Here is a 14,402-nt window from a genome sequence, read left to right on the forward strand (position 1 = left end):
CATACTGCATCCATCCCCACACATCATGAACTTTTAAATAAAGGTTACTTTCTGTGAGCTGGAACCAGGCTGGCCGTACCTGACACTGGTCTCTGAAATAAACAGTGTTGTGGAGTACATTGTACCCGCCACCTCAGACTATAATTAGAAATATCCCTTGGCCTTAAATAGGTATGAAACCAATGCATTTTGACAATCTAAACAAACTATGGTCTGTCTTATTACAAAAAGAAGTACCTTTGACTTCAGGGACTGAAACCTACAAACTAAACTATATTTAATTTGTTTCTGACAAGTGGCATTATGAATCTTTTTTTATGAACATTGGATCTGGTCTGGTGACTGGATTTAAGGCACTATTTGGACTGATAGCATCATTTTTCCACTCTTTGTTCTTTAGCCTTTTTGAATGATTTCCAACCATCATACTGCTAATCGGCTGTGGCAACATCATCTTTCTCCTGTTTCGACAAGGGAATCAACAGCATGGAGCAAATGTATCAAGCTGAACAAAAATGCAGAGAGACTCTAAGATGTTATAAGGGACATGCTTGGCTATCTGAACTCGGTGAGAACTGGAGGCTCTTGTTTAGCAAAATGTACGCTATACAAGTAAAACCAGTGTTCTGGTGCACAAACTGTCTGATTGAAATCATCGTGGACTTACAGCTGGAACAACCACCATTGACTTATCTTGCTGTGAAAGCATTCCTTCAACTGCTACATGAGCACCAGAGACAATGCCAAACTATGTATCTGTCTCTTCTACAGGATGCAACCTGTGGCAGAGCAATATCACCAGTGGCAATTTTTGATGCAGATCTTGATGAATGGCTTGATTCACTATTGTTTTTCAAAGCTCCCAAAGAGAAACTGCATTCACTCCAAAGTGCCTCAGACGAGCAACCAATTGCTGGTACTTCAAATTTGCAGTCTCACAGCATGGAGCATGCATTATCAGGACTCTATAAGGACCATACATGTTATGAGTGAATCAGAAGATGTTGACATATCCTTGATAAGGATGAACTCAATCACATTAACTTGTAAGTGGACCAACGATATCTTCATCCCACACCAAATATAAATTATGAAATAAGTGAAAGTTTTCGACTAAAACTTCTTTTAATTGTTGTTGTTATTTTTATGCCAGATGCTTAATCTGGCCTATTTTTATCACCGATATGTTTAATCCCTCACATGCATCTCTCTTTAAGACATCCTTTAGACAGACTGCCTTTTACATATATGGCCCGATGTATGATCATTCCAGATTGCGACTCACAATTTGCATTTTTTGTGAGTCAAATTGCGAGTCGCAATCTGGAATGTACAATAGTGTCAACCTCACTGTTTGGATTTCCCAGTGGGGTCACAAATGACCTTCCTCATCAATATTCATGAGGTAGGTCGCAATTTGCTACCCCATTGGGAATGCCCGCACTCAAGGGAATGGTGGCCTGATGGGGACAGCAGACCACCATGTCTGTGACTGCTTTTTAAATAAAGCATTTTTTTTTAATGCAGCCAGTTTCCATAAAGAAAAATGGGATTCATTTCAAACAAAAAAATGAAAAGTTTTATTTTCATTTTTTCAGAGTTGGCAGTGGTCCCTCAGACCACTACCTGCTCTGAAAAAGTATCTTCACTTCCATTCACAAAATTGATGGTAACTGCAATTGTTTTGCAAACGCAGTTGTTGTAACAAAACAATCATACATGCCACTGCAACTCGCAATTAGGCAGGGACACCCTTGGAACGCCCTTTCCTAATTGTGAGTCGCAATCCCTGTTTTGCAAGTCAGTATTTACATGCCGGCTTGCAGAATAGGGATGGTACATTAGAAAAGGCCATTTTGAAGTTGGAAAAGGCGCAATTCGCATTTTGCTACCGCAAAATCGCATCATGCATCAGGCCCATAATCATGAAGTGTTTGAAACAAATGCAAGGCTTTAACGTATCAATGATTCACATATTATATATGTAATCTTTTTTATGTATTCACATACATATATGTCAGATTAACAATTTTTTTAGGCTATGACATCCTTGGTACTGTGCTTAGGTGAAGGGTTTAGCTGTTGTATATCCTATTAATTTAAGAGCATGGATTTTCCCATTCACATTAGCTAAATCCCTACAAGTTGAATATGCGCCTATGATGTTGCATTCAAATGTACAAGCCAAGGATGGGGTAAAGTTCTAAGGTCTGACTCCATTTTAAAAAGGCCCCAAATCCATTTTAGGTAAATGAGAGCTGCCACCTTACGTAATGGAAGTTGCCATCTTAAGCAAAGGGAGTCACCATTTTTCTTTAAATAATGCAGTATCACTGTCATGCAGATGCCATCTGCCTATATCTTTCAAGAAATGTGAAAGTGTCAAGTCATTCATTTAATGGCATGTATTTAACAAGTGATGTGACATCATTCTGGGAGAAGTGACTATTTATCACCACTTCAAGGTCAAATAAAAACAAATACAGACATATAACCAAAATAATGTAGTCTGAATTGAAGTCCTTGTTCCTTATATGTTCATGAGGAAACCTCTCGGATGCCCACCTTGAAACACATAGGGGGTCATTCTGACCCCGGCGGGTGGCGGGAGCCGCCTGCCTGGAGGGAACCGCCGAATGACCGCACCGCAGTCAAAAGACCGCGGCGGCCATTCTGGCTTTCCCGCTGGGCCGGCGGGCGACCGCCAGAAGGCCGCCCGCCGGCCCAGCGGGAAACCCCTCTCAACAATGAAACCGGCTCCGAATGGAGCCGGCGGAGTTGTAGGGGTGCGACGGGTGCAGTGGCACCCGTCGCGATTTTCAGTGTCTGCAAAGCAGACACTGAAAATCTTTATGGGGCCCTGTTAGGGGGCCCCTGCACTGCCCATGCCAGTGGCATGGGCAGTGCAGGGGCCCCACGACACACGTTCCCGCCACCCTGTTCCTGGCGGTAAAAACCGCTAGGAACAGGATGGCGGGAAGGGGGTCGGAATCCCCAGCGCCGCCATGGAGGATTCCCTGGGCCAGGGGTAAACCGGCGGGAAACCGCCGGTTGCCCTTTTCTGACCGTGGCTTTACCGCCGCGGTCGGAATGGCCCAGGAAGCACCGCCAGCCTGTTGGCGGTGCTTCCGCGGTCGTTGGCCCTGGCGGTCGGTGACCGCCAGGGTTAGAATGACCCCCATAATCTTAGTCAGACATTCTAGCTGATAAGTGGCAGCCATTATATCCCAAATCTTGACGACTTGTCAGGTTATGTCCTTTGTCAATATAATTTCACAAGATTCTGCCAGAGGTGCTCTCACCTACTGTTAGCACATTTCAAAGATACTACATCTCGCCTGCTGCATTTAAAGACAAGCCCTAGAGAAAGGCTGCAATGCAGAACATTTGCCCTTCGCAGGGAACACTGCTTTCAGCCTCCGCTGATAACAAAAGCTCTTGCTGACAACAAGATATGCAGTGCATCCCTTCTACTTAAGAAACTCTAGACTACAAGTTGCTGCAGTTTCCATGCTCTCTTAGTGTAGTGCGTAGAAGTAAGTTTTAAGGTATTAGTTTATAGATGTCATTCTAACCATGCTAGAAATGTTCATTCTTGGTACTTATGCCTTACTGCTATTTTCATGATAATCCTGAGTAATTGTGTTAGATACACCGAGAAAAGGATATTTCTGTTGTAATAAATGCTTTTTATTTACCGTGTCTTTTCTTCTTAGTCCAGTTTGTGTGGTATTGTGAATAACGAAATAGGTTTGTTTCTGTTACCATGATTCCCCTAAAACTTTTTCAGAGACTGATAGTAGCCCAAAAGCAATAACTCTACTTCAACTATATACTGGGTGGATTTCTGCAGAGCTACGGTCACCTGTCTTGCACATTCAGCATTGGTGCATTGAAACAAGTTCACTTGTGTCACCCGTGGGTGGGAGAGCAAACCTTGTAGAACTACGCTAAAGTCATAGTTTACGCAAAATTTTTAGTTTCTCAAAAGAGTTAAAGACCCTTGCATACTTGATCATGTTGTCATGGACTGGAAGGACCTTTAAAGCATACTTTACTCCAGTCTTATGAAATCTGCAAACTGCTTCATAGAAAGGTTTCTGGATTCCTGGATCAGTCTCCCCTAACTTTCAAGTATGTTCCTCCATTTTCCACGCACAATGAAACTTACATACATAATTTAATATGGCATCTGGCATTCTTCTGATGTAAGAGCAGGTAAACTGGCATCTGGATTTCTCTTGTCCTCCTGAATGATGCTATGACATTAAAATGAAACGCTGTACTCAAGAGCACAATGTTAAGGTCAATCATGGCATCATACTGAAGGTGAATTACTGAGTCCTCCCTTTGCAGCAAACATAAATAGCAAAAGTAGGTAGCACAGCTTCAAAACATAGGCAGAAGATTTCAGTCATACATGTTCTTACGTTTTAAAGACTAGTCAAATCAGAAGTAGACTTTTTATATCTACATATTTTATATCTAATTATGTGCAGCTGGAACGGAAAGCAGAAGCAGCATGCGGCATTGTGGGCCATGTGGCATGGACAAGCCATGAAATAGACATTAGGATTCAGATACAGTACTCTAGTTTTGATGGGGTTATGTCTTTCCACATTCCTTGACAAACTATCTACACCAAAGCTAATAGATTTTTCTCATAGCATAGAATGATTTTCTATAACATCAGATATCACAGTGAATATACTTTCAACTGTATTTTCATTGCTTAAACCTGTGAAGAAATGTGCAGCATACCAAGCCTTGCTTCTAATAAAAAATACGTACAGTTATGGGAATAACCTTTTCAGTACCTTGATCATTGCTGCTATCAACACACTGTCTAAAGACTGAGACCATAATATTAGCAATGAAGTCAGTCATCAAGCTAAAACCTGCAAAATGTTTGAGTCTGTGAAACATCTGTTTATAAGGCTACGCAAATGATCAGCAGATTGTGCTGAACCAAAAAGACTCTGAATTCTATCTCTGCTTCTGCAGCAAGAGAGTCTTCACTGAATATTTCTTTATCGGGTAGCCCGAGATGAGCTTCGTTTTAATCTTTGCGACCTGATTGGATGTATGACCTTTACCATCTATACGGCATTTCCGATTAAGCTCTGCTTGATTCCCCCAAGGCACATTCTTCTCCTCAGTCAAGCAGCGGAAGGCATATGGATCAGTCTTAACAGGAACAGTGATCTCTAGAATTAAAAAAAACAATTTCCAAAAGTGATTGTCCCCCATGAGTTTTAGGAAGATTTTAAATTATAGCACTGGCTGTTCACGCGTACCTACCGAGCACTCCTAGTACAGGCTGCTATAGTACAAGACAAAAAAAAATCTATGGATTGAATTGAGTATCCTGGGGCCTCCATCAAACAGGTGTGTATTATAGCTCAGTTTACCCATAGTGTTTGTAAACAGCACTCCAGTATTTGAGTAAAAAGAGACCTGTACACAGGGAGAAACTGAAATGAGTGACCCCTGACCTGATTTAAGGTCGGGTTTCACTCTTCACGCCGCGCAGCTCCTCCTGACTGCCTCCGTGCCCCAACCCTGCCCTTGCTGCTGCTGTGAGTTTGAGGCCCTCCACCACCCGCAGGCACCCGCCTGCGCCTCATCCCTGGTGTCTAGTGGTTGCCGTAAGTATTGTGTGTCTGTCCTGTTATTGTATTTCCTTTTGTGCCTTTTTGCCTTGTGCCTTTTGCTTTCTGCCTTCTTTCCTCGTGTTTTTTTGCCTTTTTACAGTTTTTTGCCTCTTTTCCCTTGCCTTCGCTTGTTCGCGGCTTTCAGCCGCTCTCTCTCCTTTCCCGCCGATGGGTCCCCTGCGGCCCCACCCCTCTTGTGCCCCCATTTGCCCACCGCTGCTGCCTCCCACCTCCCAACTCCTCCTTCCTCCCACCTCCCCTTCTTAATGGCAGCCACTGCGCAGTGCACAGAGTGACCCCTGACCTGATTTTAGGTTGGGTTTTACTCTTCATGCTGCGCAGCACCTCCTGACTACCTCCGTGCCCCCAACCCCGCCCTCGCTGCTGCTGTGAGTTCGAGGCCGTCCACCACCCGCAGGCACCCGCCTGGCCTCATCCCTGGTGTCTAGTGGCTGCCATAAGTATTGTGTGTCTGTCCTGTTATTGTATTTCCTTTTGTGCCTTTTTGCCTTGTGCCTTTTGTTTTCTGCCTTCTTTCCTTGTGTTTTTTTTGCCTTTTTACTGCTTTTTGTCTCTTTCCCCTTGCCTTCGCATATTCGCAGGTTTTAGCCGCTCTCTCCTTTCCCGCCTCTGCGTCTCCTGCGGCCTGCCCCTCTCACGCCCCCATTTGCCCACCGCTCCCGCCTCCCAGCTGCTCCTCCCTCCCACCTCCCCTTCTTAATGCGGCCGCACAGAGGCAAGCCCTTCTGCATCAGTCCACACCTGGACTGCGCCCAGCGCCAGACCCCCTGGCCCACGTGCTCCCCACACCGCCAGACGTCACTACAACGCCAAGGAACTCCACACCCTCAACCCTGGCCGCCCCACCACCTGCGTCCAAGCCACCCCGAGGCACACATATGGACCCTTCTCCTGCTGGATGTGCAGCTTCACCTGCACCCAAGCCACCAAGCACCACAGCAGCTCCACCCACAACCACTTCAGCTGCATCCTCCTCAACACCCGCTCCGTCCAGAAGCATGCCGTCAAATTCTGCGACCTACTCACCTCATCCTCCCCAGACATCACCTTCCTCACCAAAAACTGGATGAACCTCCTCCTCGGAAGCCTACATCGCCATACCCATCCCTGAAGGCTATAAGATTACCCGCAGAGACCGCACCAACAAACCGGGAGGAGGAATTGCCATAATCCACAGGAGCACCATCAGGATCTCAACCAACACCAATGGCAACATTGATGCCGCTGAACACTTACACTACCAGATTCACGTCAACGCCAACACCACTCTCAGAGGAACCCTTGTCTACAAACCCCCAGTTGCCCGACCACAGTTCTGCCACACCATCGCCGACACAATCAGCACCCACGCCCTCGCCTCTACGGACTACATGCTCCTCGATGACCTGGATTTTCAGCCCTGATCGACAACCTCGCCAACCTTGGTCTCAAACAACTCGTCACGACGCCCACCCACTCAGCCGGCCACACACTCAACCCCATCTTCTCTGCCAGCAGCCACATAACCTTCACCCATACCACCGAACTCCACTGGACCGACCACCACTGTGTCAATTTCACCTTCCAGAAACCCACCGGCCACCACCACTCGCAACAGATCCCCCGCCGTAGCTGGAAAAAGATCTCGGAAGACCAGCTGATTTCCACCCTCGCCCATTCCCCGCCACCCAGCACCAGCGACCCCAACACTGCCACCCTCAACCTCAAACAGTGGTTAGACGACTGCGCCAACACCCTTGCCCCACTTAGGAAACCACCCAACAACCGCACCAGCACGAAAGCACTCTGGTTCACCGTAGACCTTCAGGCCTCCAAGCGGGAGTGCCGGAAAATTGAGAAGATATGGTGCCACGATCAAACAGAGAACAACCATGCCGCCGTCAAGACAGCCATCCGCAAGCATCACCAGCTCATCCGGACTACCAAAAGATCATTCTACAAAGACTAAATCGACAACAATGCGCACAATAGCAAAGAGCTCTTCAGCATCATCAAAGAACTCGCCAACCCCAAGTGTTGCTCTATCGCCCCCCCCCCTCGCAAGACCTCTGCGACTCCCTCGCCACCTTTTTTCACCACAAGATCACGGACATCCACGGCAGCTTTGCATCCCCATCCCCACAACCACTGTGGCCACCACTAACCCCAGCGCACCCAGCCGCACCTGGACCCAAACCAGCGATGAGGACACCACCAAGACCATGAGAACCGTCCACTCTGGATCACCCGCCGACCCTTGCCCTCACTATGTCTTCAACAAAGCCAGCCAAATCATCGCCCCCCAACTCCGTGCTATCATCAACAGCTCCTTCAAGACCGCCACCTTCCCGGGGATCTTGAAACAAGCCGAAGTCAACGCCCTGCTCAAAAAACCCAAGGCAGACCCCGAAGACCTCAAGAACTACCGGCCCATCTCCCTCCTTCCCTTACCAGTAAAGGTCATTGAGAAGATAGTCAACAACCAACTAGCCCGCTTCCTGGAGGACAACATTACGCTAGACATCTCCCAATCCGGCTTCCGTAAGAACCACAGCACCGAGACCGCTTTCATCGCCACAACCGACGGCATCAGGATCATGCTCGACAAAGGTAAAACCACAGCTCTCATCCTTCTTGACCTCTCGGCAGCCTTCGATACCGTCTGTCACCACACCCTCTGTGCACGCCTCCACAACACCGGAATCCGCCACTAGGCCATGGATTGGATCACATCCTTCCTCTCCGGTAGAACTCAGAGAATCCGCCTCTCAGTTCCTGTCAAAAGCCACCAAGACCATCTGCGGAGTCCCCCAAGGATCCTCTCTCAGCCCAACCCTTTTTAACATCTACATGGCGCCGCTCACCAACATCGTCCGATCTCACGGCCTCAACATCGTTTCCTACGCGGACGACACCCAACTGATCCTCTCATTCACCAAGGACCCCGCCACCGCTAAGATCAATCTCAACAACGGACTGCATGCCATCGCCAACTGGATGGAGATAAGCCGCCTCAAACTGAACTCGGATAAGACTGAGATCCTCATCCTCAGCTCCAACTGCTCAGCATGGGATGACTCCTGGTGGCTAGCCACCCTTGGAACCGCACCAACTCCCACCACCCATGCACGCAACCTTGGCTTCATACTAGACTCATCGCTCACCATGACCCAGCAAGTCAACGCCGCCTCATCCTCATGTTTCAACACTCTCTGCGTGCTTCGCAAGAACTTCAGATGGATCCCCATCAAAACCAGAAGAACGGCCACCCACGCTATCGTCAGCAGCAACCTGGAGTATGGCAACGCACTCTACACGGGAACTACAGCCAAGCTCCAGAGGAAAATTCAACATATTCAAGAACATCTCCGCAGGCCTCATCCTCAACGTCCCACGCCACGAACACATCTCAGCCCACCTCAGAGACGTACACTGGCTCCCCTTCAACAAGAGGATCACCTTCATACTCCTCATCCACGCTCACAAGGCTCTTCAGGACGCAGGCCCTGCCTACCTCAACGAGCGCGTCAGCTTCCACGTACCCACCCGCCAGCTCCGCTCCACCAACCTCGCCCTCGCCACCATCCCCCGCATCCATCGTACCACATCCGGCGGCAGATCCTTCTCCCACCTCGCCGCCAAAACCTGAAACTCCCTCCCCGTCAACCTACGACTGACCCAGGAAACGACTCAAGACCTGGCTATTCGAGCAGTAACAACTCCCCCTCCCCCCTCCAGCGCCTTGAGACCCTAACGGGTGAGTAGCACGCTTAACAAGTGACCAATATCTTAAACACACAGACACATTTGGGTTTAGTTGCCCAGAAAGAATTAAGGTTTTAAACATATTTATGGATTGCCTAATCATAATCGACGTAGCATAAGTAAAAATGCACTCCATCAATGCAAATTAATTTTCATGATGTCAGTGAATGGAATTTAAGAACAACATCATAGAAAACATGGGCAAAAGTAGAAAAGGCACTGGGTGTGGAAAGAAGATGGAATGGTTGAAACCTGAGCTGTATTGATAAGCCGGTGCATGCCCCCTAGCACAGTTTTTTCTACTTCTCAGCTCACATTGTGCCTCTGTTGGGCACCACTGCTTCCAGGGGAAAGAAAAAGAGCAATTAGTGTGACACACAGTGAAATAACAACACAGTATAGTGATTTGGCTGGCAAGTATGCCTGTTACTGTGCACGTAATGTGCTTAAGAAATGGCCTGCAGGATTGTCTGTGTTTCCTATAATAATAAAGTGCTGAACAAAGCCAGGCTCACTATCATGTATGATGCCTTCACCTACTACTATTTTTGTTTAGCCAACATTCTGGGACTTGTAGTTTGATCAGCCAATACAAATAAGTAACATGAATTCCTTAACTGCTGAAACTTTTCCACCTCAGTGCTGAGCCCTTTTTTGTCTATTTAGAGTGCTTTGCCCTCACACATCCAAAACTTGTTTCCATATAAGAAATCGACCCCAAAATTGTGTTCCTTTTTCACAATATCATGAGGATCCTAAGCATACCCAGGATTTGTGGATTCCAATGGAGGGTACGGAAAAAATAGGCAAAATATAGCTACATGTTTGAGGGGAAGAGGGTGTGTTTGGAAAAATTGGAATATAGTGCTGCGCAAGAAAATGTCTGTTTTTTCCTAAACATCGCATCAACAAAAAGTTTGATGTGCTGAAAACATTCTGAGATAACCGGAACATGCAGCGCTGAATCAAACATTTTCTTACCACAGTTGTGGAATTTTTTAAGATGTAGCCCATTTTTCCTAATGTTCTTGCTTTCAACCTACTTTCAGTTTATGGTCAAAATAGATGTGAAATCCATGCTTTACTGAAACCTAGCTATATTCTGCATTCAGCAAGGAGTCATTTGTGTAGAACCCTTAAGCGTTCCCAAAGAAACGTTTTGGACATAAAAAAATATTGATATTGAGTAGTTAAAAACATCAAATTATGTTATTTAAGATCACAATGACAGTAGGAGACGTTTTTGGAGCTCCCACAAAGAGGTGTTTGGAGTTCCCTGCCACCTTGTCCTGGTAACAGATCCTCTGAGGTCGCAATAGACTAGTGTCAAACCCTTTATGAGTGTGCTCAGGAAGAGCCTTTGTGATGTGCAAGTATGGTAGGTGACAGCTCCTCCCCTTCATCAATTCACAGATTGGACCATCCTGCCAAAACCTATGTTCCCTTTGCCTCACTGTCTGGGACCAACTGCCAGCTATACCTAGTCATGTGACCCAGGATACAGATAGCTGACACCAAATAGTCGGGACAAGAAGATGCCAATGTTTTAAAAGTGTCCGTTTCAGAATTGTGACTTAAAATCTGACTTTACCATTAAAGAGTGCTTTAAAAGGGGCGTGGCCATGCTTCGACCGTGATAGCTGCGCGACTGTGAAGCTCCTCAGACGGCTCCTGGGTAATTGACCCGAGTGGGCTACCACAGTGTAGATTCCTGCCAGGGACAGTGTTGGAAAAACTCTAAGGGGCGGAGGTACCGGCTTGTTCATCTGACTCTCTTGTGGGGCGTGTGGTTTCCCCTTCGGTTGCAGCCCGCGCCCACTCGGCTCACATGCCTAGGAGGCCTGAGATGACAGGGGCCTCGGGTGATTTTATTTGTAAATGTAAATGCTCCAAATATTGACACATCTGAATTTTTTCATAATCTCCACTCCCACATAAATCGTTGTGAGGTGGACCACATCCTGTGGGGGGTGATCTTAATATAGCGATGGACTTGGCTCTAGACACTAAACCTCGATCCCTCTGGGCCTTAAGAGCTATCTATGAAGCCTTTACCTTGCACGACCCCTGGAGATTACATGGTACTGATTCACTGGCCTATACTTTTCGTTCAGCACCCCATTGCATCTGGTTGCTTATCCGCTATTGGCTCCTAGCTAGTACGGGAATACGGTAACTCAGTGGGTTACTGCTGTCAAGCATCTTCCCCACACACTGTCAGATCACTCACAGGTACAAGTCATACTTGCTATCCCTGTGTCCGGGGGGCACCGGAAGACACTAGAAGTTCCAAGACATGGCACTTCAGGACACACCATTTTGCACTGACCCGAGGGAAGCAATGATAGAGTTTTTCAGGTTAAATTAAGGTTTGGTGGACAGTTGTTCAGTGTTGTGGGATCCGTTTAAGGCATAACTCAGGGATATTTGCATATCTAAACATTCGGGGCTATTGCATGACATACTTCGTAGCCATGCTCGTGTTGAGGTGCAGCTCACAGATCCTGATTGGGAGCCTGGGGAGATAGGCGTTGAGTTCCAACTACACCAGCGTAAATTACTGCTGGATGAATTTAATGAACTGGCAGAAAGAGAGGCAAATTACATGGACAAGTACGCTAAGGCACATAAATATAGGGAGGGCGACAGACCGGGGAGGACACTGGCCAGATTCCTACGTCCATTATACCCTGCAACACACATACTTGAAATTAGGTTGGATGGTAGCCGTGCCGTTGGCACTGCAGCGGTCCAGTCTGAGCTCTACTCTGAGCTTTACATACTACTCATGCCTGTACATGGCCCAACCTACACCACTATGCTCTGCATTACATAAATACTTAGACGACATCACAATGGTGTGGTTAACCACCGCTCAACAGCAGTTTCTCAGCGAGCTCCTCTCTACAGAAGAGGTTTCACAGGCAATAGATTCTTTGGAAGGGGTGCGTGCCTCAGGACTCGATGGGTTTACTGGAACATTCTGTAAGAGGTATGAAGACATACTGAGCCTCTACCTCATATCTGTGTATGCAGAGGCATTGGAATCTGGAGTTCTCCATGCAACAATGCGCCAGGCGGTTATCACCCTTTTGCCAAAACCTGGTAAATATACTCTTTACTGTGAGTCATGTAGACCCCTTTCCCTTTTAAGTTTTGGCAATAAGATTTTGGCCAAAATTTGCACCACCCACCTCACTTCTTTTAGACTAGATTATTTCTTCTGCTCAGTCCGGCTTTATTCTGCACCGCTCCACATCCCTTAATCTTCGCACTGTTTTTGCGGAGCTCAACAGAGTGTCCCCAGAGATACCAGCAGCTATTACCTTACTGGATCCTGAAGAAGAATTTGATTCTCTTGAGTGGCCCTTTTTACATGCTGTCCTATGCAAACCTGGATTTCCACAAGGTTACACTGCTTTGGTCTTTGTTGTACTCGCAACCTACAGCTGCCATATGACTGAACGGGACACTCTACCAATTTTTTCCCCCATAACTTGTGGTACCCAGCACAGGTGTCCTCTTCCCCCTTACTTTTCATAATAGCGATGAACCCCCCTGGTGCACCACTTGCGGGAAGGGCACATACATAGAGGCTTACAGTTTACAAGCAGGCTGCTCTTGGTTTCACTATATGCAGATGATATTCTATTACTCATCCGCCAACCTGCCACTAATCTCATATCCATACTAGATGAAGTAGTCCGCTTTGGTGAATTTTCAGGGGTTCATATCAACTGCAGTAAATCAGAGCTTTCCCCACTTACTGACAGCACCCTTCCACCCAGAGTTGAATTCCAACTGAGATGGTGTACTGAATCTGCTAAGTACCTTGGTATTCGTATCCACAGACATAAGGACCAGATTATTAGTTTAAGTTATGGGCCTGCCGTGGAGAGGCTTACCGCCCACGTGGATAGATGGGTGAAGCAACCACTGTCTATTGCAGGCCGCATTTCTCTTATTAAAATAGTGGTTCTTATGCAATTCCTATATCTTTTTTTTTTAACATCCCTGTACCGCCTACAAATTCCTTTTTCGCTACACTCCAAGGTTTGCTCATTAGGCTAGTGTAGGCGGACAGGCATCCCTGTATTCCCTGGGAGATCCTTACCCTTCTGTATGAGCGGGGTGGCTTCGAGCTTCCCTATCTTCAGCTCTACTATCTTGTGGCACAATGTTATTATTCGAATCACTGGTTCCACCCTGACGCACACCTTCTCTATACTATCCCAGAACTTGATCTGACAGCCCCTGTCCCTCTGGGCGCCCTCCTGCTTTGGGGAGTCCCCCTGCACTGTAGGCATATCCAAACTCTCTACTACTAGCTGTTCATGGCGTAGACTAGCCTGCCTGCTTCAGGGCGAAACACTACACACCTCAGTGCTGATATTGATAAATAACCCTTTTTTGCCTATTACACAGGAAGCGATCATTCAGCAAACCCTACAGTGACTTAATTCTCCAGACGCTTGCAATGTCTCTCCCAATGACGACATATTCTCGTGCACAGCGGATACCCGCTTTACAAATGCCACTCATCTGCAACACTTCGTACTTTGTCGCTTGCAGCGTGCTTTGCGTGTACGTTACCCCACTTATCTGCTTGCTCTGGCTGATTTTGCCCCACTAACTGTGGTTGCTACAGCGGACTCCGGAGCACGACTGGTTTCCAAACTATATTGTGCATGTATTGAAGTCCTCCCTGTCACTGACGAGCGACTCAGAGAGTCCTGGGAAAAGGACGTGGGACGTCTCCTATCCCAGAAAATTTGGGAGGTGTGTTGTTAACAGAGCCGTTTTGTCTCCTTCAACCATCGCTAAAAACTGATACATTTAAAATTCCTGAGAAGAGCTTATATTACTGCTAGTGACACAACCCACATTGATCATAACCATTCCCCTCCTCCTGCCTCAAGTACTGTGCACCGCTTGTTGACCTCCCACACATGACCAGGCTTGCCCAAATATCAGGTGCTTTTG

At 47.0% G+C, this 14,402-nt stretch overlaps 1 protein-coding gene across 2 annotated transcripts in view; it reads left to right on the plus strand.

Annotated features, from left to right (window-relative positions):
* The window catches only part of MTMR7 (myotubularin related protein 7), a 372,736-nt gene that overhangs the window by 352,784 nt on the left and 5,550 nt on the right, over positions 1-14,402 (plus strand). Inside the window, exon 14 of one of the 2 annotated variants that reach the window (XM_069200527.1) lies at positions 401-3,702. The exons of the other annotated variant lie outside the window; for it this stretch is intronic. Coding sequence (XP_069056628.1) covers positions 401-409 — 9 coding nt within the window. The 3' untranslated portion in view covers positions 410-3,702. Of the gene's footprint in view, positions 1-400; positions 3,703-14,402 lie in introns of those variants that run through there. 2 annotated transcript variants of the gene reach the window in all.

Source organism: Pleurodeles waltl, chromosome 1_2, assembly GCF_031143425.1.
Source record: "Pleurodeles waltl isolate 20211129_DDA chromosome 1_2, aPleWal1.hap1.20221129, whole genome shotgun sequence".
Taxonomy (NCBI): Eukaryota; Metazoa; Chordata; class Amphibia; order Caudata; family Salamandridae; genus Pleurodeles; species Pleurodeles waltl.